Source organism: Rhinatrema bivittatum, chromosome 5, assembly GCF_901001135.1.
Source record: "Rhinatrema bivittatum chromosome 5, aRhiBiv1.1, whole genome shotgun sequence".
NCBI classification, from domain to species: domain Eukaryota; kingdom Metazoa; phylum Chordata; class Amphibia; order Gymnophiona; family Rhinatrematidae; genus Rhinatrema; species Rhinatrema bivittatum.
The window spans coordinates 292,981,644-293,007,114 of record NC_042619.1 but is presented as its reverse complement, the minus strand read 5'-3'; the positions used below and the strand labels follow the sequence as shown (position 1 = coordinate 293,007,114).

The following is a 25,471-nucleotide window of genomic DNA, read 5'->3' as shown; positions in this document are numbered from 1 at the left end:
AGTCAGACAAGGTGGGAATGTGGGAAAGCAGCTCTGGCCTATGACAAAGAGAGTTTCCCTAACTCCAGGAAGTCAGGAAGGGGGGTATGGGTGGAGTACTCTGATGAGTTCATTCATCTCAGCACCCAAAACAGCTCCAGAGAACCTCAAACTTAAGAACAGCCATATTGAGTCCAAATGAGGGTCCCTGAAGCCTGTTTCTAACAGTGGCCAATCCAGGTCACAAATGCCTGGCAGGATCCCAAAGGGTAGATATTCTCATGCTGAAAACACCTATGGAAAAGTAGTGACTTTCCTCAAGTATATCTGATTAAAAAAGGTTTATGGACTTTTCCTCTAAGAACTTGAACAAACATTTCTTAAAGCCAGCTATGCTAACTGCCTTTACCACATCCTCAAGCAATGAATTCCAGAGCTAGATTGTGTGTTGAGTGAAAAATATTTTCTCAGATTTGTTTTAACTAACTTCATGGAGTGTCCCTGAATTCTTGTATTTTTTGACAGAGTAAACAATTGATTTGCATTCACCTTTTCTACTCCGCTCATGATTTTATAGATCTCTATCATATCCCTCCCTCAATCATCTCTTCTCCAAACTGAACAACCTTAATCTCTTTAGCCTTTCCTCATAGGGAAGTCATTCCATTACTTTATCATTTTGATCACCTTTCTCTGTACCTTTTCCAGTTCAGCTATATCTTTTTTGAGATGCAGTCACCAGAAATGAACGCAGTACTCTAGGTATGTCCTCACCATGGAGCGATCAAGAAATCTTATGACATCCTCTGTTTTATTCTCTATTCCTTTTCTAATAATTCCTACCATTGTTTTTGTGACTGCTGCCACACACTGAGCCGAGAATGTCAAAGTATTGCCAACTATGACATCTAGATCTTTTTCCTGGGTGGTAACTCCTAACGTGGAACCCAACATCGTGTAACTACAGTGTGGGTTACTTTTTCCTATATGCATCACTTTGCACTTGTCTATGTTACATTACCTCTGCCATTGGGAAGCCCAGTCTCCCAGGCTTGCAAAGTTCTCCTGCCATTTCTCACAATCTGCTTGTGATTTAACATCTCAGAATAATTTTGTGGCATCTGCAAATTTGATCACCTCACTCGTCGGCATGGTAGAAAGGTTCAAGTAAACTGTAAAGGCATATCAAAGATATGTCCTGACATGGACCTGAGAGATTGGGACGCTTGCTAGCCTTTTTCTTCCTCACAGCCCATGAAGGATCAATTGAGCTTTTCCCATTTGAACAACTGCTGGGACAGCATTCCTGGGAGCTGCTAGATATGGTTAATGAATTGACATCTTGACCTATCTAAGTGATCTGATGGAGGCAATCACCCATGTGGTTAAGAAATAATATATTTAAGGTCCAAGAGAAATAGCACAGATGATATAAGGGAGCACAAGAGCATAGGTTGTCCCCAGATAACGTACTGGTTTAAGAACCTACCTCCCCAAACAAACTGCTTGCCAAATGGAAAGGTCAAATCAAAGTAAGAAGCCAGGTAAGGTCCTATGCCTCATGCAGACCTATCATATTAATATATTAAAACAATGGGTGGACAGGGAAGCCTGGGTTGCTATTCAGCTTGAGCCAGAGGAGAACCTGGGACCTCCAGCCCGGGATGTGTGAAAAAGGGAGGGAAAGTTATAACAGCCCCAGCAGCATCTCTGACCAGTGCCAGCAGGAGGCCCTGATACTGAAGGGAGTAGGCTTTAGCAGATGCTAAACAGATGCTTCAGGAGTAGATTTAGGGGCTGTTCTGTCCCAGGAACATGTAAGAAGAGGGGGGACATCTCCTCGTGTACCTGAGCAGGAAATTGCAAAGGCATGAGCAAAATTATGCTACAATGGAAAAGGAATATCCGGCAGTCAAGTGAGCCATCACAGCATTGAGATGTCTCTTGAGAAGATTCCTTTATAGCAGTACTGACCATGCACCACTGAAGCGGCTACATGATTACATGTTCTAATCATAGGCACATTTTAAGCATGTGCTATGTACACTTTAAGTATGTGTAACTGTACACTGTAACACATGCTTAAAATATGCCGACGATTAAAATATATGTAGAAGGGCAGAAATAATTTTCTTAAATCCCTCTTCCAATTATGATGGCACCATTTTATTAAGGATTCTTTATCAAAAATGAGTCACCAGCCACTATTGGATTGGTTTCTTATTAAGAGGTACCATCCATAAAAAAAATGTGCCCCTCAACAATTTTGCTTGGCCAGTTCATTTCAAGATGTATTGCTCATTTCCTTTTAGGATGTCCCTCAGAACACTGAAATGTCAATGGCTCTGATATAGAATGGAATACACATTTTTTAAGGGCAGAAGAGGACATTTGCTTAGCCCTAATCAAACATTATGCATGTTCTTTCTTACAAACATTGACTGAAAGAAGACCAGAAATCCATCAAGAGCAACCTTTTATTTATCTAGAAGTTCCCTCTATGTAGGGTTGTATGATGTTGGTGTCTGAATCAGGGCTTTAGTAAGGAATCGGGATGTGCTATCATTTGAAAATTATATGAAAACATTGTTTTGTTTTGTGCCATTTCGAATCTGAGAGGATGCAAAACTCAACAAAATTTTGGTTTGCTTAATTTGTTTTAGCATGCTCTAAATCCAGATAGCATATGCTAAAATGATTTAGTGTGTGCCAAGACAAAATAACCCCCCAAAACAAATGAAAAATGCAAAACAAATAATGAAACATTCCTTTCCAAGCACACTCTTAGGATATTTGAAGCCCTCAGGATTATTACCATATAATCAAAATAGGATTTGTTATTGGACATAGGCCTTCCAGGAATATACTCTGTTGCTTGTATGGTATATTAACTACGTGTGACAAACATCCATTATTAGTCATGATAATGCATGCCATTACCAATACTTTGTACACACATTTCATATGGACTGTTGGCCCATATATGGCACCTTTATGGCCTTCCTACTAATTCAAGTTACCACAGGCACATGTGTTAGTTCTGTACATGCAAACCACACGTATTAGTGTCGTGCATACTAAATAATGGCCCTAAAATGTATATAGTCAAATCCAATTAATCCATAGACAGTTAGAAACTGAATTTCTTATCTGGGTTTTAAAAAGGTTATCCGATTAATCAGACCATGAAGGATGAACACATAACCACTGTCCATACATGAGGATACCTGGGACAAGCAATGCATTATTCCAGTCTGATTATTTTCACCAATCTGCGCTTTAGTTCACTTCCATAAACATAGCAAAATTTAAGTTTTTTTTTATTTTCCTTGAACAAGGCATTGCCTTTACAAGAAGATAGATGTTTGCATAGGATTAAACCAAGAGGGTTACGTAAGACGCCGCAGGCAGAAAATGTTGTTTGTACCAATGACCCTTAAAAAAAATAAAAAGCAAGAAAAATGTCACCATATGAGTTACAGGAAACCATTACAAGGGATTGCTTAACAAGTCTTATGAAAGACAGGCAGGTCTAAAGTCAAAATGAACATAGACCAGAACAGGATTCAGATGTGTTATCCATTACTAGAAAAGCACTGAGATAGGATGAAAGTTTTGGAGCTGTGCAAGTTCTTTTGGGGGGTGGGAGAGTGTGGGATTGCGTAGAGGACCCCTCATTTGAAGACAGACTGAAATGTGGGACATTCATAACTCTTCATTTTCTTCATTAACTTCTTGAACTCTCTGCTCTTCTTATCCCACTTGTGGATTGCCGTCAGCAGATACTGAGCCTTCACCTTACGCCCCATAATGAGAAAGTTGTTATTGAGGTTGTCCAGTTGATGGCATGGGCAGTCGGCCCCATTCTTCAAGTACAACACCAGCTTCTTAAGTTCTTTCTTTTTCATCGCTCCCCCTTTCAAGAGTTTCTTTTTCTTTGGCACAATCTTTCTGTCCCCATTTTCCTTTTTCACTTCTTTGATTTTCATCTTAAGAGCTGAAAGACAGAAAGAAGAAAAAAAAGCACATCAAAACCAAGTATCAGTAATTGGCCTGCAGCTTTTGGGAATGGGAAAAAATGGTTTTATTGTCCAGGAGGCCATTACAATGAAAGGAGTGAGTTCTAAGACAAATTGGAGAACGTCTATAAAAAGAACGTATCATTAATGTAAATTATTTATTCCAGGATAGATTTTGCTCAAGAGCCAATGTGGAAAATTTGCAAGATTGTTCCAAACAAAAAGCCTTTTAGCATTATTTCCAAAGCCCCAAAGGTTTAATTCTGATTTATTTCACTGCTAATTACTGATCAAAGGGAAATACCAATGTGTGTTGCAAAATCACATAGTAGCAACTATTTTTAAGGAAGGTAAACAATATTTGGACTGCAGACTATTAATAGAACAGGACTTGGAATAAATGAGCAGTCCATTTAGCCTTACTTAGATTGATATCTAGAGCAGATATCATCCCCCAGAATACTGCATCAGGATTATGTCACTTGACTATATTTAGTTTAGTTTAGTTACTTATTACTCGCTGCTATGTGTCCTTATAATATATTCTTTCAATTTTAATCCATTTGTTTCAGAGAGATCATAGAATCAGCATTTTTTCCTGAAGTAAAGATTTCTCTTTATTTATTTATTTAAAAACATTTATATACCGCTATTTGGATATAACCATCATACCGGTTTACAGTTTTACAAATATCAAAATAAAAAACAAACAGACAATGGGGCAGATTTTCAAAGGGGTACGCGCGTAACCCCCGAAAAGCTGCCCCTTCCACCCCCTGCGCGCGCTGAGCCTATGTTGCATAGGCTCGGCGGTGCACCCAAGCCCTGGGACGCGCATAAGTCCCGGGGCTTTCTGGGGGGGGGGGGGGGGTGTCGGGGGCGTGTCACGAATGGCGCATCATTGGGGGGTGTTCCGGGGGCATGGCCGCGGCCTATGGACCAGCCCCCAGATCGGAACATGGCGCGCCGGCAGGCAGCCCGTGTGCAAAAGTTACGCCTGCCTCGGGCAGGCGTAACTTTTGAAATAAAGGTGGGGGGAATTAGTTAGGGTCGGGGGCGGGTTACTTAGGGGAAGGAAAGGGAAGGTGGGGGGCGCCGGAAAGAAAGTTCCCTCCGAGGCCGCTCCGATTTCGGAGCGGCCTCGGAGGGAACGGAGGCAAGCTGCGCGGCTCGGCGCGCGCAGGCTGCCGATTTTGCGCAGCCTTCCAGGTGCTGACCCCGGATTTGAAAAGATACGCGCGGCTACACGCATATCTATTAAAATCCGGCATACTCTTGTTTGCGCGAACAAAAGTACGCGCTCGCATACTTTTTAAAAATCTGCCCCGATGTCTCCAGTGATAATATCTCCACTCTTACTCTTAAAAATTTTAAAATAAAAAAATTACAAAAAAAAGAATAAAACATACATGCATTCATTAGTCATTCAATTAATTATTTAATAACTCCTGATTGCTAGTCCTTTCTCCAATTACTTGTTGCTATTACTTCTCATCCTTTTCTGTGCCAAAGGCTTGCTGAAATAACCAAGTCTTAAGTTTTGTTTTAAATTGTGCTGTATTCAGCCCTAGTCTTAAATCAGCTGATAGTTTATTCCAGATCATTGGTCTGGCTAATGACAGTGCTCTTTCTCTTACGGAAGTTAATTTTGCAGATAATAAAGACTGAATGGACAGGAGACCTTTGTTAGCAGATCTCAGGTTTTTCTGCGGTACATGTAATCTTATGGCTGCATTCTGTTTTGGGCATTTTAAGGCTGGAGAAGTACCTGAGAGAGACTCTGGGGATGGCATCATAGTAAGCAGCTATTTATGCTACTATAGGAGGCCCACCTAGTAACTCAAGGTGAGGTTTAGGTAGTAGTGTAGGGGTTAGAGGCCACTTTAACATGAAGAGTGAGATGTACGAACAGAACAGTGCACTCTTGTGAAGATTTGATGAACTTCGGCGTGAGGAAACACACAATGATGAGATTTGTACAATGTTCTCGCAACCTAGCTTGATGGAATCAAATCTCATCATTGTGTGAGATTCCTCACTCCGAAGGACATCAACTCTTCACAAGAGTATACTCAATGGCGGATTCCCAAAGACCGGCCCGGGGATTCGCCGCCCAGGACGCATCACATGGTCTGTTGAGGCTTCGTCACGGCTGCGCATGGCAGACCACGTGACTGGAGCGACCGGCCCACCGGGGGATGCCTGATTCCCTGATAGGCCAATCCGCCCCTGAGTGTACTGTCGTGTTCGTACATCTCACGCTGCATGTAAAAGTGGCCCCTAACCCCTCCACTTCTACCTAAACCTCATCTCGAGTTACTAGGTGGGCCTCCTATAGTAGCATAAATAGCTGCTTACTATGGTGCCATCCCCAGAGTCTCTCTCTCTCAGGTCCTTCTCCAGCCTAAAAATGCCCAAAACAGAATTTGTGAAAAAAATCACAAATTGTGTTATGGGCATATTGCATAGCTTAACACAACTGAAAAATGTGTAATTATTTTCGGTGTTGAAATTGTGCGATATTGTGCATTATGGCTTAAGAACATAAGAAATTGCCATGCTGGGTCAGACCAAGGGTCCATCAAGTCCAGCATCCTGTTTCCAACAGAGGCCAAACCAGGCCACAAGAACCTGCAAATACCCAAACACCAAGCAGATCCCATGTTACTAATGCAATTAATAGCAGTGGCTATTCCCTAAGTAAACTTGATTAATAGCAGTTAATGGACTTCTCCTCCAAGAACTTATCAAAATCTTTTTTGAACCCAGCTACACTAATTGCACTAACCACATCATCTTGCAACAAATTCCAGAGCTTAATTGTGTGTTGAGTGAAAAATAATTTTCTCCAATTAGTCTTAAATGTGCTACTTGCTAACTTCATGGAATGCCCCTTAGTCCTTCTATTATGTGAAAGTGTAAATAACCGATTCACATCTACTCGTTCAAGACCTCTCATGATCTTAAAGACCTCTATCATATCCCCTCTCAGCCATCTCTTCTCCAAGCTGATCAGCCCTAACCTCTTGCGTTTCCTCATAGGGGAGCTAGCCAGACCACTTTTTCAGAAATCCCGACCCCGACTCCTCCCCAATCCCTCCCCTTTTAAATCTTTGCATCGCACCATGTGTTATGGTGCTTATTGCATGCGTTAAGGCATTTTACACATGCAAAAACGCCTTAATGCATGCACGCTATAACACATTATGAAGAATGATGCTGTAAATCTTGAAATTGGCACTTATCTGCATAGGTTCTGAGTTATACAGATAGGGGTAGATTTTCAAATAGCGCGAATTGGCCTACTTTTGCTGGCGAATCAGGCGCAAGCAAAAGTAAGCTGGATTTTAGTAGATACGCATCTCGTGCTGCGATAAATAACGCATGCGTTATGGCATTATCGTGGGTGTTAGGGCCCGTGATAACGCCCTAATGCATGTTGATGAATGACCCTGTTAGACGCATAAATAGAATTTTAAGACTCATCTGAATAAGTGCCACTACTTATCCGGATACAGTAACTCAGAGTTTGAGCGGATAAGTAAAATAATGTATTTGCGTGTTTTTTTTTTGCATGTGCACGCATGTTTCCAGGTACATTTATGCATATTTATAACCTGTGTACATTATATATGCCCTTGTTATAAAATACCAGAGTAGATTTGCATGCGCCCATATACATGTGTACATGTGTGCACGTGCCAGATTTTAAAGTTATCCTCAGTAGTTTTACTATTCACTGAATATCTAAAAACAATTATGTTGCCATGTCTGTTTTTGAAAAGACAGCTAATCAAGCTATTTCTGCTCATTCTTACTTATGATATGGCACTGGGGATAGCTTTGTAATGAAGGGCCTTCTAAAGAATAACAGCATTTCATCAGGGTGTATGTTGATAGAAAAGAACAAGGCATCGGACATTTCTTTCATGGAAAATATTGTGCTTTCTTGGGCTTTTTCTCATTTAATCATGGCTTGGATCAAAACTTGACACTGCGCCATTAGAATCACGCAGAAGAACTTAGTTTACATGGAAAAAATAAGTTGAAAATGTGTTGAACATTAAAATATTATTTCAATGCCATTTGGCTCTAGACATTTCTGTTTTCTGTAATGCACATACGGTTCCCATATTACTAACATCCTATAAATTTCTAAGGGCTTATTTCTTACAGAACCAATATTTTTAGAACTGGTAAGTAGTTACCTTGGGGTCCATTTTCAGCTACTGGCCAGCTTGCAAACTTACCCAGCTAACTTTGGCAGGATATTCAGTGATGCAGCCACACCACTGAATATACCCAAATATTTTAAAGGTAGCCGGATAGGTTTATCTGCTAATTTTAGGAGTACTCTAAGGCACAACCAGAGATAACTGGATAAATTATCCAACTAACTCTGAATATTAGAGTTAGCAGAATAACTTATCCAGTTAACTTAATTTCACCCAGAAACACTTTCAGAATGCCCCTAAGTTATCTGGCTAAATTTTATCTGAATAATGAGATATTCAGCTAGAATTTAGCTAGATAAGTACCCAAACGTTGGCATTCAGCTGAATAACTCACAAGTTATCCAGCTAAATGCTGCTGAATATATACCTCCTTGTGACTAGCATGACTAACTGTAGGCAGCACTGATTCTGCTATTGATGGTTTTGATGAGACATAGGACCTCTACCAATATTTCTTTCATTACAATGTTGTCATGATTATGTGGTGCTTTCTAGACAGGAAAACATCTATTTTATCCCCCTCTGTGCACCCCCTCTCCCCTCAAGGAAAAAGCACTGTGAGATCCATCTTTATTGTTCCACTTGATGATAATGTTGAACACAAAATGATGGTAGACAAATCAAAATGGCAGTCCTTAACTAAAGCATATTCTGAATTACAATGAGGTAGAAGGTGAAGGATATCCTCAGTTACAGAGTTACAAAATGGGTATAATCTACCCCAGAGTTTGAATATTCTCCTGGAAGGAGACTAAATGGTTGCTAGGTGCTGACATATCCATAATCAGAAAACCTGAAAACCCTGGCTCAGAAAGAAGGGTGACCATTGTCCAGAGGCAAGGCTCTATACCTGAAAGTGTAAAGCTCTAGTAATACCAGATCTCTTCTGTGAGTTTCCTGGTTTATCTCTATTATGGCTACTTATCTCTGCAGTGTTAAACCTTTTCTGCTGCCAATAAGCCAACTTTTTGCTGAAAAGAAATAGTCTGTGTTCAAGTTTTTCCCTATTGCTCTGGATAACCACAGAGACTGGATAGTTGCATGGCTTTCAATACACCTCTATGAAGTGTGTTCATATGGCAGAGTCTGGCCATTCTGCACCCACTCCCAGTAAGTAAAATAATTGCTCTTACAAGTAATCTATCTCCATTTGCAATGGTCCTGCAATTATGGCATTTATCAGTACAGCAAACAGATCTATAGTTTCTAAATTTTGCACTTTGCTAAAATATTACTGTACAAGGGAGGAAATGCACATTGATTTTAAATTCACATAGCTTTCTTTAACTTGGCATCAACCTGTTACGATTGTCGCTGCCTGACGTCTTCACTCCACACTCCTTACTTCTTTGGCGACTCCTTCCGCAGTTGATGGACGTCTGGCTGCCGCGGCGTCTGCCTGCCGTCCTCTCCGGCGTCCCCGGTCCAGCTTGGGAGCTGCATCCCGCCTTGTTGTTCAGTTATCATAGGGCTCGAGCTCCGCGCGACCCTGCTTCTTATTCCTTTTTTGGTGTGAACCTCAGGGGCGTCCCCCAGTGTCCTGAGGGACTACAAGCCCAGCCGGGCTTCATCTCTACTCACTACTGCCACCTCTGGTGGCTTCTCAACTCTGTTTAATAAAAGATAATTCGGTGTGTGTCCTAAAGCTGAGCCTGACCTGTGGCCCCTCACGGGACTTTCCCCCGTGGGCGTGGTCACCTGCCACAGTGTCCAAGGGTCCAACCAAAACCTTGCAAACAATAACAGATTGCTAACTCCATGGATCCGGCACAGCTCAATGCCCTGCAGGCCATTCCGGGCCTGGCCCTGCGCATTTCAGAAAGCAAGACGCTTTGGAGAAACTCACGTCAGCGTTCCATCAGCTGCACACACAGAAGACCCAAGGCGCTACTTCCAGTAATGAAGGTCAGTTACCTGAAGTAACTTTAAAGACTGCTGTACCGCTGGCTGCTCCAGTTCATTTCTCGGGAGAGATTCAGAAGACCAGGGGCTTTCTAAACCAGTGCTGCATGCATTTTGCCTTACAGCCTTCTCACTTCCCCACAGCTTTTGCCAAGACTACTTACATTCTATCTTATCTTGATGGAAGGGCCTTGTCTACACTGTGGGAACGCAAAGATCCTATTTTGCAGGGTATAGATGGATTTTTGGACTTACTCAAATCCATTTTTGATGATCCTGCCTGAGTGACCATTGCCGGTTCTGCTCTGGTGGACCTGAAGCAAGGCAACCGACCACTGGCTGATTTTGCAATAGAGTTTAAGACTCTTGCTACAGAACTCTGCTGGGACCCCAAATGCCTGAAAACTCTCTTCTTCAGAGGCCTGGATACTCGCTTGAAAGACGAGCTGGCCGCTCGTGAAACACCTGACTCGCTGGATGAATTAGTGGCTTTGGCTACTAGGATCGACCACCGGATTCGTGATAAGGTGAAAGAACTCTGGCCTAATAGAGGACCAGGTCAGAAGGAGGCTAGTGCTAAACCTGCACCTTGGATGGTTCCAGTATTTCCTGCTGCCAGTGGAGATGAACCGATGCAACTTGGTCGCAGTCATTTGACTTCCAAAGAGAGAAGACTTCGGAAGAGGCATGGTCGATGTATGTACTCTGGACAGGCTGGTCACGATGTCCCAACATGCCCAATTCATCCAGGAAACGGACGGGCCTAAGTCCTACAGGAGGACTGTTCTTAGGCCTCACTATGCCCTCTCCTCCGCTCTCTCTCCCAGTCTCCTTGATCTGGGGACCGTCTGAGTTTCAATCTCTTGCCCTGGTGGATTCAGGGGCAGGAGGAAACCTTATTCTTCGATGCCTAGTGGAACATTTGAGGATCCTCCTTGTCACTTTGAAGGTTCCACTTCTATCTTCCATTCATGGGGAGCCCTTACCGGGTGACGTGACTTGCCAAACTGTACCAGTAACTCTTCACACCAGAGCTCTCCATTCCGAGTCAATTCCCTTCTTTGTGTTAGAGAAGGCCATGAACCCTATCATCCTGGGGTTACCCTGGTTGCAGTCGCACCAACCCCAATTTGACTGGGCATCCTTGGAACTCTCCCGCTGGGGCCCAGGTTGTCATGGAAAGTGCCTTAAGGAGATTGCTCCTGTCATCTGCATGCCTACAACTCCAGTAATGCCGGGACTGCCGCCCCAATACACATCTTTCAGTGATGTGTTTTCCAAAGAAGCTGCTGACATTCTTCCTCCGCATAGGTCCTATGACTGTGCCATAAGACTGAAACCCAATACTGAACCTCCTAAAGGATGTGTCTATCCACTTTCAGCGATTGAGAGCAAGGCGATGTCTGAATACATCGAGGAGAATTTACAGAAGGGGTTTATTAGACCATCGAAGTCTCCAGCCGGCGCAGGCTTCTTCTTTGTGGGGAAGAAGGACAGTACCTTAGGTCCTTGTATCGATTACCGAGGTCTGAATGAGATTATGATTAAAGACCGCTACCCCTTGCCTTTAATCTCAGAGCTGTTTGACTGGCTTCAGGGGGCCAAAATATTCTCAAAACTTGACCTGAAGGGGGCTTACAACTTAGCTCGCATTCGCAGTGGTGAAGAATGGAAAACAGCCTTCAACACTCGAGACGGCCATTTTGAGTACTTAGTAATGACTTTCGGCCTGTGCAATGCACCCGCTGTATTTCAGAACATGATGAACAACATCTTGCGGGACCTGTTGTACAAGAGTGTCGTGGTATACCTGGATGATATCCTGATATTTTCTCAGGATCTGCCCACTCATCTAGAGGATGTCATGCAAGTACTACGCGGACTCCGTGAACACCGGCTCTACGCTAAACTATCCAAGTGCGAATTCCATAAAGACTCCGTGCCTTTTCTTGGCTATATCATGTCTAAAGATGGCTATATCATGTCTAAAGATGGCTTCCTCAAAAGCTAGAGAGTATCAAAATCTGGTCCCAACCTACCAGCCTGAAGGTCCTGAGACGATTTTTGGGGTTTACCAACTATTATAGAAGCTTTATAAAGAACTACTCTTCTTTAACAGTGCCCTTGACCACAATGACCCGCAAGGGTGCCAATGCTTCAAAATGGTCTGCGGAGGCCATTTCCGCTTTTGAGAAATTAAAGATTGCCTTTTCCACGGAACCATGCTTGCGTCATCCTGACCCCAACAAGCCATTCATCGTAGAGGTTGACGCTTCGGATGTTGGTGTGGGGGCTGTATTGAGCCAAACTGGAGACTCCAAATCCCTACGTCCCTGCTCTTTCTTCTCACGACGTTTCTCCCCGGCAGAGAAGAACTATGGGATCGGAGATAAAGAGTTCTAGGCTATTAAGCTGGCTTTCGAGGAATGGCGGCCTTGGCTCAAAGGCGCTCAACATCAAATAACCGTATTCACTGACCATAAAAATCTAGAGTATCTCTGCCATGTGCAACGTCTTAACCACAGACAAGCCAGATGGTCCTTATTCTTCAATTGTTTTGACTCTGTGCTCAAATATCATCCCGGAGACAGAAATACCAGAGCTGATGCCTTGTCACGCTCCTTTCTCTCAGAGGATGTGCCTGAAGAACCTCAGCACATAACTGACCCAAAGAGAGTCATCTTGGCGACTACACATTGTGCCTAACCACCTCAGGAAGAAAGTATTCTTTTGGGTGCACGATTCCAAGCTGGCTGGCAATCCTGGTCAATGACGCACCCTGCTCAAGATCCAGAAGTTCTATTGGTGGCCTACTATCAATAAAGATACCCTATCCTACATTGTATCTTGTACCAACTGTGCCAAACACAAACCTGCTTCTGGCCAATCATGGGGATTGCTGCAGCCACTGCCAGTTCCGGAACAGCCCTGATCACACATCGCTACTGACTTTGTAGTCGATTTACCCTTTTCTGGAGGAATGAATACCATCTGGGTAACAGTTGATCGCTTCAGCAAGATGGCCCATTTCAGCAAGATGGCCCATTTCGTGGCGCTGCCTGGCTTACCTTCAGCCTTGCGCTTGCGAAGCTCTTCATATCGCACATTTTTCACCTTCACGGCCTTCAAAGACACATTGTTTCAGACAGAGGATCTCAATTCAAGGACCGTGTGTATGTTATTTGACATCTCTCTAGACTACACTTCAGTCTATCATCCGCAATCAAATGGCCAAACAGAACGGATGAATAGAACCTTAAAGCAGTTCATTCGAGCCTACATGAGTTGCCGTCACAATAACTGGGCTGAACTGTTACCTTGGGCTGAATTCGCCATCAATTCTCATCCAGCAACATCAACTGGATCAACACCTTTTGAAGTGGTATATGACGCTCTCCAACACCGCCAATTCCACTAAAGCTCTCAGTGATGTCCCAAGCAGCTCAATCTACTGCTGATGAAATCCATAACCTGTGGACTCAGATGAAAGACATGCTAGTTAAAGTGAATGACCGTGCTAAGAGGTTTTATGACGCTCACCATTCTCAAGCGCCTGTCTTCAAACCCGGTGACAAAGTCTGGTTATCTACCAAACATCTCAGACTGAAGTTACCCTCCACTCGTTTTGCTCCTCGCTACGTTGGACCATTTCCTATCCTCTGATGTCTTGGCAACATCACTTACAGTCTAAAGCTACCATCTGGACTAAACATCCACAACGCTTTTCACTTTTCATTCTTGAATCCTCTCATACTCAGTGAATTCTCTTCCAAGACTCAGGAACCACCTGCCATCAACGCAGAAGATGACCTAGAATTTAAAGTTGAAGAGATTCTTGATGTCCGAAGACGAGGCAAAATACTTGAATACCTTCTTTCTTGGGAAGGGTTCGGCCCCGAAGAAAACTCTTGGGAGCCTCAGGCTAACATCCTTGATAAAGAGATGCTCTGACAATTTCATCTCGCGCATCCTTTGAAGCCTAAACCTGGTACCCGTAGAGGAGACCGCCCTTTGAAGGGGGGTACTGTTACGACTGTCGCTGCCCTTCTCCACTCCGCCCTCCTTACCTCTTTGGTGACTCCTCCCACGGTTGATGGATTTCTGGCTGCCACGGCGACTGCCTGCCGTCCTCTCCTGCGTCCCCGGTCTGGCTTGGGCGCTGCATCCCGCCATGTTGTTCAGCTAACATAGGGTGCGCGTGCCGCGCGGCCCTGCTTCTTATTCCTTCTTTGGCGCGAACCTCAGGGGCATCCCCCTGTGATGATGTCACGCATCCCAGATACAAAAGCCTACTCTGTTTGCTAGCTATTCGAGTTAGCAAGGGAACTCCTTATGGATGGGATTTGCTCTCTGTACCTAGCTACTCTGCCTCTCCTTAATTGGACTTACTCTATCGGGGTACCCGCTCCTCGGAGCCTCTCTCTTTTCTTTCAGGTCGCTGTCTGGAACCGGTACTCACTCCTCACGGGCCCATGTTCCCAGACTCGCTGACTGAGCTCACTTCTGCTTGGAAGACACTGCTGCCTACACCATGAGTGAGTTGCCATCTATATTCTCTCAGAGCTGTTCCCTGGAACCAGGTACTCGCTCCTCGAGGGCCTGCCTCTATTCCAGCTTCTGTGTTACCTTCCGGGAGAAACCACTGTGTGAGTAATCAACCAACAAGACTCTATACCAGAACCCTGTGTATGCTCCACTGCACTCACTATCTCAGTTTCTCTCCACTACAGCACAGCTATTGAGGGATCACTGTTCCAGTGTCCTGAGGGACTACAAGCCCAGCCAGGCTTCATCTCTACTCTGTTTAATAAAAGATAATTCGGTGTTGTGGGTCCTAAAGCTGAGCCTGACCTGTGGCCCCTCACGGGACTTTTCCCCGTTGGCGTGGTCACCTGCCACAGTGTCCAAGGGTCCACTCAAAACCTTACAAAAAATAACACAACCATTATGGATACCATATATAGAGAAGGACAGACTTTGAACAATTGGCCTAATCAAAGGTTTATATTCAAACTTGTACTTTATGATCTTCAAATACAAATCTCTTGGAGATTCCTTCTGTCCATGTGCTGCATTTATGTGACACAAGTGACCAAACCTTTATGGTGGCAGGGTCCAGCATTATAGAATGCTCTGCAGGCTGATCTTAGGGCTGAATCATGTCTGAAATCTTTTAGAAAAAAGCTGAAGGCATTTTATTTTAGTCATATGTTTGAAGTTTGAATGTTATTTATCATCGATAAGCAGGCTGAATTAGCCATTACATATGGGTGATGTCATCCAAACAGACTCATCTCTCCAAGTTAGTAGAGCTTTGAGCTCTATTGAGCATGTGCAGGAGTTCTCACATGGGTGTTGCCTTCTCATGAGTCTCCTCAGTCATTTTTTGTTCAAGCACAGCACAAACATGTACTGTACTCTGACTCTTCTCTTAATTGTTTCTCAAAATTCTCTCAGTTTGGCTAGTTACCTTTAAAAATCTTTTCTCTGTTGCCTCACTGCCTCTGCAGCCCCAAAACAGCATTTTTAGTGCCACAAAAAAAAGAAGAAAATAAAAGGTATGATGGCCTACCTTCCATCAAGTTTGGCCAGAAGAAAAAGTCAACATTGGTGAGCAGATTTAAAAACTGTATCTGTGGCATGATTATGACCCTCACTGGTGGATACAAGCTGTGATACTGATGTCTCAAACGGGAATACAACCAACAGAACTGACATTCAGCATCAAGGAACTATGTAAATCTGTCTGGAAACAAAGTAGGTCCTTGTCCAACAGTGCAACATCGTGTGCCTCGCCAGGAAACTGCTCAAAAACTCCTCCATTCGCTCAGACTGAAGCTGCAAGGTTGAGTATGGCCAGCCGTCCTACGTAGAAGACAAAGTGGCATCAATTACTGGAGCCATTGCAGCCTGCATTGAAGAAGCACACTAAGCACAGAGTATCAGCACCAGTGTTGTCAATGTAGCCATCATCAGCATAGGGAGCATCAGCATTCACAATGTATTGACTTGCTTGACTCATTCAACACTGATGCATTCAATGCACAGCACATTGATGTGCTCAATGCACAACATGCTGAGTTATCTGATGCATGATGCATCAATACATTTGACACGTGGAGCTCTGATGCACTTAATGCATGATGAAGTGAAACATACAAAGTACAAAGTAACAGTGCATTTCATGCTCAATGCACCTATGCCTTTGAAATGAGCAGCATCAATGCACAGATGCCTCCCCACTATTGCAGGATCCTATGATGCACAGTGCGAGGATGCATAGCACATCCCTTATGCAACTGACATAAAGTTGTCATCCTACACCAGATTCCTTGATGTCCATCTCCAAGGACCCATTCAAGCATGCCTAGTCATCCGATGCATCTAAGCATTCTACCCCTTGAAGTTACCGACACATCTGACAGTCTTCAATTTATCAAGCTGTTTTGCTAACATATCTATACACAGCCCATCCTAGATTTTCAGGGGAAGAAGTCAGGTTGCTGCTGCCCCCTGCAATAACCAGGGCATTCATCGTGCCTAGATTAATGGAGGAAGGACTTCCCCTTGGAGACAGCAGAACTGCTATCTTCCACAATCCCGCTTACTTCCAACAGATTGCCTATTCTCACGCAAAAGCCTATCCAGGTCTTGAAAGAGGAGACATACCAGTCCAGAAGACACCAAACCAGAAGACACACCAGTTACTCAACCAAATCACAGATTCGGTGAAGCATTTCTTTACATCTCTGACTAAGGAAATGGAAGGAACATTCTAGCCTCTTCTTTCTACCATCGCTATAGTAATACCTCAGACCAAAGTCCTAATTTCACCTATAGGGATGAATTCAGCATTAGAATCTGAAATCAAGGGTTCTTCATCATCTTTTGCAGTGGGATCCAGTAAGTCAGAGGTGTTAGACTAGGTCACTCCTCAAAGTCAACCAGAACCATCTCCCAGTTCATGCTTTTCATCATTGGAGTCCTGGATTTGTAAGCCATTGCCCTTAGGTGCAGATGAAGACTTATCGCATACCCTCTGATCAACTTCTGGATCCTCTGGACCATACCTCACCCCCAGAGAATCTCACTTTTCTAAATTTGTGGAAACGTTGGATACAGTGCTAGGCACCCATATTTGCAAAGACAAAGAACCCTGTTCTGAGCTTCTTGGCCTTCTTCAGATACTGAATGCTCCTACTGAATTGGCAGCCCTTTCAGTTCACAACATCCTCAATGCTCTACAAATGAGAATGTGAGAAACTAGAAACAAATGAGAATGTTGAAAACTAGAAAGCTGGACCTTAAAAAGAGTTCAGCAATCACTAGGCTTTGGCATTGTCCAATTGCCTCATCAGTCTATAGTGGTCAAGTCTGCTATGAAAAAGGTGAATAAAACACAAATTCACTTGAATTCACCCCCAGGAAAAGACCACAGACTTTTAGTTAACTTCAGCAAGAAAGTTTTTCAAAATGCAATGCTTTCTGCTCGGATATCTATCCACCAATTCTGCATGGTTATGGCTAAATCTATTTATATGCCACCTATGCACATGCGCTAGGTGGCTTACAACCAACATACATAATAAGATAATCAAACAAAACTAAAAGGGTACATTAAAATTACATGACAATTAAAAATCCAAGGGAGGCTTTCCTCCTCGATTGGAACAAAGTCTCACGTATGTTTTTCTACCGTTACTGCTTATCACCAGAACAGTTCAAAAGGTTCTTCAGGACTGTGCTCAGATGATCCTTATAGCCTCGGCATGGTCCAGACAGATCTGGTATGCATATCTCATACAACTTTCCAGCAGTCCTCCCTTATATTTGGGAACAGATTCTGGGCTGTTAACTCTGGAAGTTGGGACATTGTATCATCCCAACCTTTCAGCATTCAACCTCACAGCTTGGATGTTGAATACTCTGTGATCGCAGATCTAGACTTACCTACAAAGAATGTAGATCTACTAAGCTCCTCTAAAAAGCCTTCAACTAGAAGAAATTATGCCTTTAAATGGGATTGGTTCTCCAAAAGGTGCCAACAGATTCTTTGGATCCATTTTCTTGTGAACCTAAGCATCTGCTGAGATACTTGCTCTACCTTTCTCACTCAGGTCTTGCCACCTCTTTGGTAAAAAAACTCAAAAATGAAATTTCAGATCTAGTAGTTAAAATTTGTAACCTACAATTAAAAACATCCATTGTACCTAAATACTGGAGGGTGGCCAATGTAACTCTAATATTTAAAAAGGACTCCATGGGCGATCCAGGAAACTATACACCAGTGAGCCGGATTTCAGTGCTGGGAAAAACAGTGGAAACTATTCTAAAGATCAAAATCACAGAGCGTATAGAAAGACATGGTTTAATGGAACACAGTCAGCATGGATTTACCCGGCAATTTTACCTCACAAATCTGCTTCATTTTTTTGAAGGGGTTAATTAACATGAGGATAAAGGTGAACCAGTAGATGTAGTGTATTTGGATTATCACAAGTCATTTGACAAAGTCCCTCATGAGAGGATTCTAAGAAAACTAAAAAGTCATGGGCTAGGAGGCGGTGTTCTTTCATGGATTACAAACTGGTTAAAAGATAGGAAACAGAGAGTAAGATTAAATGGTCAATTTTCTCAGTGGAAAAGGGTAAACAGTGGTATGCCTCAGGGATCTGTACTTGGACCGGTGCTTTTCAATGCATTTATAAATGATATGGAAAGGAATACGATAACTGAGATAATCAAATTTGCAGATGATACAAAATTATTCAGAGTAGTTAAATCACAAGCGGATTGTGCTAAATTGCAGGAGGTCTGAAAGATTGGGCATCCAAATGGCAGATGAAATTTAATGTGGACAAGTGCAATGTGATGCACAGAGGGAAAAATAATCCATGCTGTAGTTTCACAATGTTAGGTTCCATATTAGAAGCTACTACCCAGGCGTCATAGTGGATAATACATTGAAATTGTCGGCTCAGTGTGCAGTTGTGTAGCTGGGATTAAAAAAGGTGTGAATAACTTCTTGGAGGAAAAGTCCATTAACTGCTGTTAATCAAGCTGACTTAGAGAATAGCCACTGCTACTACTGGCATCAGTAGCAAGAGATCTACTTAGTGTTTGGGTACTTGCCAGGTACTTGTAGCCTAGATTGGCCACTGTTGGAAACATGATCGTGGGCTTGATGGACCCTTGGACTGACCCAGTATGGCAATTTCTTATGTTCTTATGCTGTTATGTTCCTTTTACTGAGGATTGGCTTTCGTCTGGCCACACTGCTATAGGGGTGGGCATTCATTTGCAACAAAATAGAAATACCAATGATATTTCTTATTTCATTGCATTACGGAATTTTAAAAAAGCAATAGGAAAAAACAAGATTTTGCATTGTTTTTCCTATCATTTTTTTTTTTTGGGGGGGGGGGGGTGCCAAAAAAAAGCAAAGGGCTTGCCTCTACTTGTGACAGGGGTTGCTCAATGGAACCAGTAGGCACTGTCACAAGATAGGGACAAAGGGCAGCCGGCACCATTTTGACTAATGGCAGTTGCTGGCCTGGGAGCGGGATGTCCTTCCTGGTCCCCTGCTAGACCACAAGGTGTTTCTGGTGAGTCTTAGGGGAGTTGGGAGGGTGGGCAGGGGGTTATGATGGTAGGGGGGGCTCAACATTTTAATAAATGGGAAAGGTAAGGGTGGGTTCTGGGGTGGTTTTTTTGTTTTTTTTTTTACAATGAAACATGGAAACAAAAATACAAAAAAAAAAAAACTTTCCAGGGGCGGACCTGAAATGGCCCACCCAGGAATGAAAACAAAACAGAAATGAATTATTTTTAGGGTACTACCCCTACTCTACCATACTGGCCTAATTGGTGGAGTGCTATGGAGATGGTGGTCCTGCTGGAACTCTGGAGTTGTTGCAACCGTCCCTTCCCGACGGCTTCACTCCGCCTACCTTTCTTTCTTTGCTCCTCCTCTTCCTGTGGATGGACGCCTGGCTGCCACAGCGTCTGCCTGCCATTCTCTCCGGCGTCCCCGGACCGACTTGGGAGCTGCCTCCCGCCATGCTCCACTGGTACCTTAGGGCGCTCGCACCGCGTGGCCCTCACTCTTATTTCCTACTTGGCGCGAACCTCTGGGGCATCGCCCCTGTGATGACGTCACGCTGCCCGGATATTTAAAGCCTACGTTGTTTGCTAGCCTTTGAGTTAGCAAGGGGTATCTTACGGATGGGATTCACTCTCTGTACCCAGCTACTCTGCCTCTCCAATCTTCATTGGACTCTAACGGTGTACCCGCTCCTCAGGGGCCTCACTTGCTTTTCAGGTCGCTACCAGGAAACTGGTACTCGCTCCTCGAGGGCCCATGTTCCCTGACTCGCTGCCTGCTCCTACCTTCTGCCTGGAAGGATTCGCTATCTTCAATACCAGTGAGTACTACCATCTTCACTTCAGAGCTGTTCCCTGGAACCAGGTACTCGCTCCTCAAAGGCCTGCCTCTGTTCCAGCCCTAGTGAGAGGGCTGGAACGGAGGCAGCCTTCAGCTTTCAGGGATCAGGTACTTGCTCTTCAAGGGCCTGCTCTCCCTATCCTGGGGTTCTCCATATTGGGGCTTGTGCATCTTCCACTGTACTCATTATTCTCAGTTCTTTCCACTACAGCACTGCTGCTGTTCCAGCGCCTGAGGGATACTAGCCCAGCCGGGCTACTTCAGCTGCTCACTACTGCCACCTCTGGTGGCTTCATCACATTGTCTAATAAAAGATCAACCTTTGTGTTTGTGTGTCCTGAGTTGAGCCTGACCTATGGCCCCTCACAGGACTTCCCCCCTTGGGCATGGTCAGCTGCCACAGTGTCCAAGGGTCCACCCAAACCTCACTAATTATAACAGGAGTTCTGTCAGAGTGACCACTGGGTTCTTGGTCACCTTCCTGACCATGACTAAGGCCCTTCTCCCCCGATTGCTCAATTTGGGCATGTGGCCACAGGGCCAGGGGGAGGTACTAGGCGTACTAGTGGCTGCCTGGGGCATCAGAAAAGGGCTGGTCGCCGTGGTGTGATGCTCTGGAGATATGGGCTGTTTGAATCAGGTGGAGAGAGCTAGTATGACTCAGAGAGAGCGAGAGAGAGAGAGAGATCACATGACAACCTGATGACATCACTGCATAAGGCAGCTGGACACCCTCACACCGCCAGTGGGCGATCAGCTCTAAGAAGAGTCCTGGTGGTTCAGAACTTCTTCCATTTAAAAATGATGGAGGCCAGTGTGTTCTTCAGGACCTTCAATGCTGCAGCAATTTTTTTGTATCCTTCCCCAGATATGTGCCTCGACACAATCCTGTCCTGGAGGTCTACGAACAAGTCCTTTGACTTCATGGCTTTGATTTTGCTCTGACATGCACTATCAACTGTGGTACCTTATAGAGACAGGTGTGTGCCTTTCCAAGTCATGTCCAATTAATTCAGTTTACCACAGGATGATCAATGGAAATGAGATGCACATGAGCTCAACTTTGAGCATCATAGCAAAAGGTATGAATACTAATGTAAATGTGATATTTCAGGGTTTTTTTTATTAATTTGAACATATTTCTACAAACTTGTTTTCACTTTGTCACTATGGGGTATTGTGTGTAGATTGAAGAGGGAAAAAATGCATATTATCCATTTTAGAATAAGGCTGTAATGTAACAAAATGTGGAAAAAGTGGTCTGAATACTTGCTGAATGCACTGTATTTTGCTATTATACCCTGCTAAATGACAGAGATAAAGATTAAAAAATAAGGAAATAAAACTGAGTAATCTACATGAGTCTTAAAGTCCTTATTTGCCATCATATTCTATAAAAGTTGTAGATTATACTTTTTTATTAGATTAACTTACTACATTTGTGACTAGCTTTCAAGAGCTGGATGTCTATCAGGTCAAAACAACATAAACTAAGCATGACAGTGTCCGGATATTTAGGCACTGATGTTATAAATCAGATGAATACAAAATATCACCTACAACCTATGCTAACCTTTATTTTTTAGTACCAAGTGTAGGGATGTGAATTGGATGCCCGATCATTTCCGCTTTCGGGATCGTCTGGCAGTGGGAAAAAATTGTTTTCCCGCGTTTTCCTGTTTTTTTTTTTTAGTGAAAAATCGTTTTTCAGGTTAGTGCGCGCTAACAAAAATAGCAAAAAGTAACAAAAATAAACCCGAAAAATGATTTTTACGAAAAATCAGGGGTAAAATTGATCGTTTCTTTCTTTTAACCGATTTCTAACGAATTTAGAAATATTGTATGATATTTCAATTCATTAGAAAAACAATTCACATCCCTAACCAAGTGGACTAACATGACCATCACACAACTCTATTCAAACTGCCCGGTAGTAATGGGATACTCAATAAGCTATGCTCCAGCAGACACTTTCTTCATTGATGGTTAAAACATTGTCAGTTTAGTATCATGGGGAATGGCATGGAAGAACATCAGGAGATGCACAAAGCATCATGAACAATGCATTCACTATTTAACATTAGCAAGGTCATGTACATTTGGAAGAAAGTCCTGAAATTTAAAAAAGTGAGCTTTTATACAAAATAAAGAATGGATACAAAGCATTGTATTTTAAAACCGTGCACTAACGGTGAACATTTCAATTTAACTGACTTTGGAGCTGGCGAAAGTTCAAGTACTTCTAATTCTAAAATCAAAAGGAATGCATAAAGCATGCATTAGAATGTATTACAAATAAGACTAACAAGAAAAAGTCACATAGGACGTGAAAGCAGTTTTCAAAGATGTGTCATCAATTACCAATCTGATTTATATTTTTTTTAAAGTTGTACTAAAAGAGACCTATAATTAGCCAATTGTAGGAAAGTTTACAGGGCAGGTTTACAGCTTTCAAATACAATAAAATATGAGCTTTAATGCAGTTCAAAGTTAACATAGAGTTTGCTGGAATTAGCAAACTCACCAAAATCTGTCTTAATTAACATGGCACAGTATCACATATTGAAAGGTTTATAATATAAATTGTTTCAAATAAAGTCTTGTGGTATGCAGTCATTAAATCTAAATACACATCACTTTAGCCGGAGACAGTGCAGTGGATCCATGTATTAAAAGTGGTGGCTTGGAACCTTTTCCTTACAATAAACACCTTAACCTCCAACAGAAAAAGTAATAATAACCACAGGATTAAAACTTAAACTAATTAATGAAGTCAATCAATGCGTCTATTAGCCCTCAATGACTTCTCAAGTTGGCAACACCAAAAAAAAAGTCTTCTGTCAATGGAACAGTTTTCTCATTTTCATCTAATGTCAAAACAGAAGGCAACGGTAGAGCAGATTTCATGTATTCTTTTTATTGCAACGGGGACCTACAAATCTGCCCCTTACTAGTGTGGGATGTCTTATAGTGTAGAGTCAGTCATCTCAACAGATCATGCCCCTTTTTAGTGAGGTCAGTGTAGGTAGGACTGTTTGAGGAGGTTTAGCACTCCCCAGCGGAAGGGGCCAGAGGTTTGATAAAACTGCTACGCCCCTGTATCACAGACTCCGAGGGAAAAGGAGATTGTTTGGGATATCTGAGAGGGAGTCTCCAAACTGCGGTCTAAGGGTGCCGACTCCTCCCAGAAGGATGATATTGAGGTATTTCCCTTCATAAAGAAAGTATCAAAAGTAGGACCTTCTCAACAACTAAAAAGTGTCTGAAGAAAGAATTCTTGTCCAGGGGAAGAGTCTGCGGCCTAAGGTTGGGTTGCTTAGTACTTCCATGAAGGAAATGATCTTGAGATACAACAAGGAGAATACTGAGAGGTCTTAAGTAAAGAGGAGGTCAGGAAGTGGAGGTATATGAAATTCTTTATCTGACTAGGGAAAAGGGTTCATTGAGAAAGAATTTTGAGATTAGTGGGAATTTTGAGAAAGGAAGAAACTGCCCAGTTCAGAAAAAAGTCCTAGGCAGTTTCTGACTGAAAGAGGTGTCAACCAGAACTCAGAGCTGGGAGAGAAGAGGGGAGCTGCCTTCAACACAGGTGCCTGGGAAGACCTAAGGATCCTGGGTTCCTGTTCCAAGAGCTGACCTGTTTGGGAGGGCAGTTGCTGCTGCTGAAAATGACTGAGATGTATTTTTTGTGCTATTTTGGAATTTTCTTGCTGTTTGGAGCATGAGCCATTTCTGTATCAGTATTTTGGATTTTGTTATACCTGCCATCAATGCCTGTAAAGTTTTATTTGGATCAATTTAGGAGTCCATGTGGTGATTCTTTTTGTGCTTTTGACTGGGCTGATGAGAAGAAGAGCCCCAGTGAAGAAAAGCCCGAGAGCCTTGAAGAGTTAAATCTTTTCTCCCATAGGGCCTGTCCTCAGCCGTGAGCATCCTTGTGAGACCTTGAGCCCAGGTCTGTATCGGGACAGGGGCTACATTGTGATTTAGATATAAATTGACAGTAAAAGCTTTAATTTATAGTTTCAAAAGCCATTTTGGCTACTTAACCTATTTCAAGTATTTAGAAAGCATGGCACCCCCGGAGGAGGGCAGTATTCCAAAGCCATTTACTTAAGTAGATTGTCTGAACCTACCCACGACATGCGTACTTCTGCTCACACACAGGGTGGATGGAAATAGGTTTTTATAAAATTGTCCATTGATATGAGGATAAACATAAGTGTCTACAGCTAGGTGGTCCTAGCAGTGGGGGTTAAGGAGGAGTCCAAGTTACATACATATTTTTTACATCTTAAAAAAGTATGTACATTTTGTTCAGAAAACTGCTCGCACATCATTATCAGTGCATACGTTTGTCTTGAAAAGGAGTGTGAAGTCTGTGGGAAGACTATGGCAGACTTTTTGCACTTTCAGAATTACCCCCTTAAAGGATATTGCCTACCATTTGTTGTTTGATCTTTCTTTCTACATATCTCATTGCAGTGACATGGCAGCAACCATACTGCTTGCATAGCTTTGAAACTGTGCACTGGGGTAGCCTGCCCAGAGCATCAGTTACAAACCTAACAGCAGTGATATAGCTGCCCTGGGCTTCCAAGAAGGATCGGGTAACATGCACGGCGCAACCACGATGAAAACCAAACATCAATGAGCTTGGGGAGGCAGCACGTTCTTGGACAATGGACTCACAAGTTTGATGGCTCTGTGGATTGTTATGAAATGTAGTGGTAAGACATAAAAGAGGGCTTAGGTGTCAGATTAAGCATCAGTCTTCTAAGAATCAAAGAGGAAGAAGCCAATGCCTGAAACAGCCAACCAAAGGGGGTAGTGGAGGCCAGCACTGTAACAGAATTTAGACATAACTTGGAACAGAGATGGGAAGCAGCAGC

At 43.1% G+C, this 25,471-nt stretch overlaps 1 protein-coding gene across 1 annotated transcript in view; it reads right to left on the bottom strand.

Moving 5' to 3' along the window:
- Positions 1-2,442: 2,442 nt before the first annotated feature.
- The window catches only part of SFRP1 (secreted frizzled related protein 1), a 189,122-nt gene continuing 166,093 nt past the window's right edge, over positions 2,443-25,471 (bottom strand). Inside the window, exon 3 of the mRNA XM_029604133.1 lies at positions 2,443-3,976. Coding sequence (XP_029459993.1) covers positions 3,654-3,976 — 323 coding nt within the window. The 3' untranslated portion in view covers positions 2,443-3,653. The remainder of the gene's footprint in view (positions 3,977-25,471) is intronic.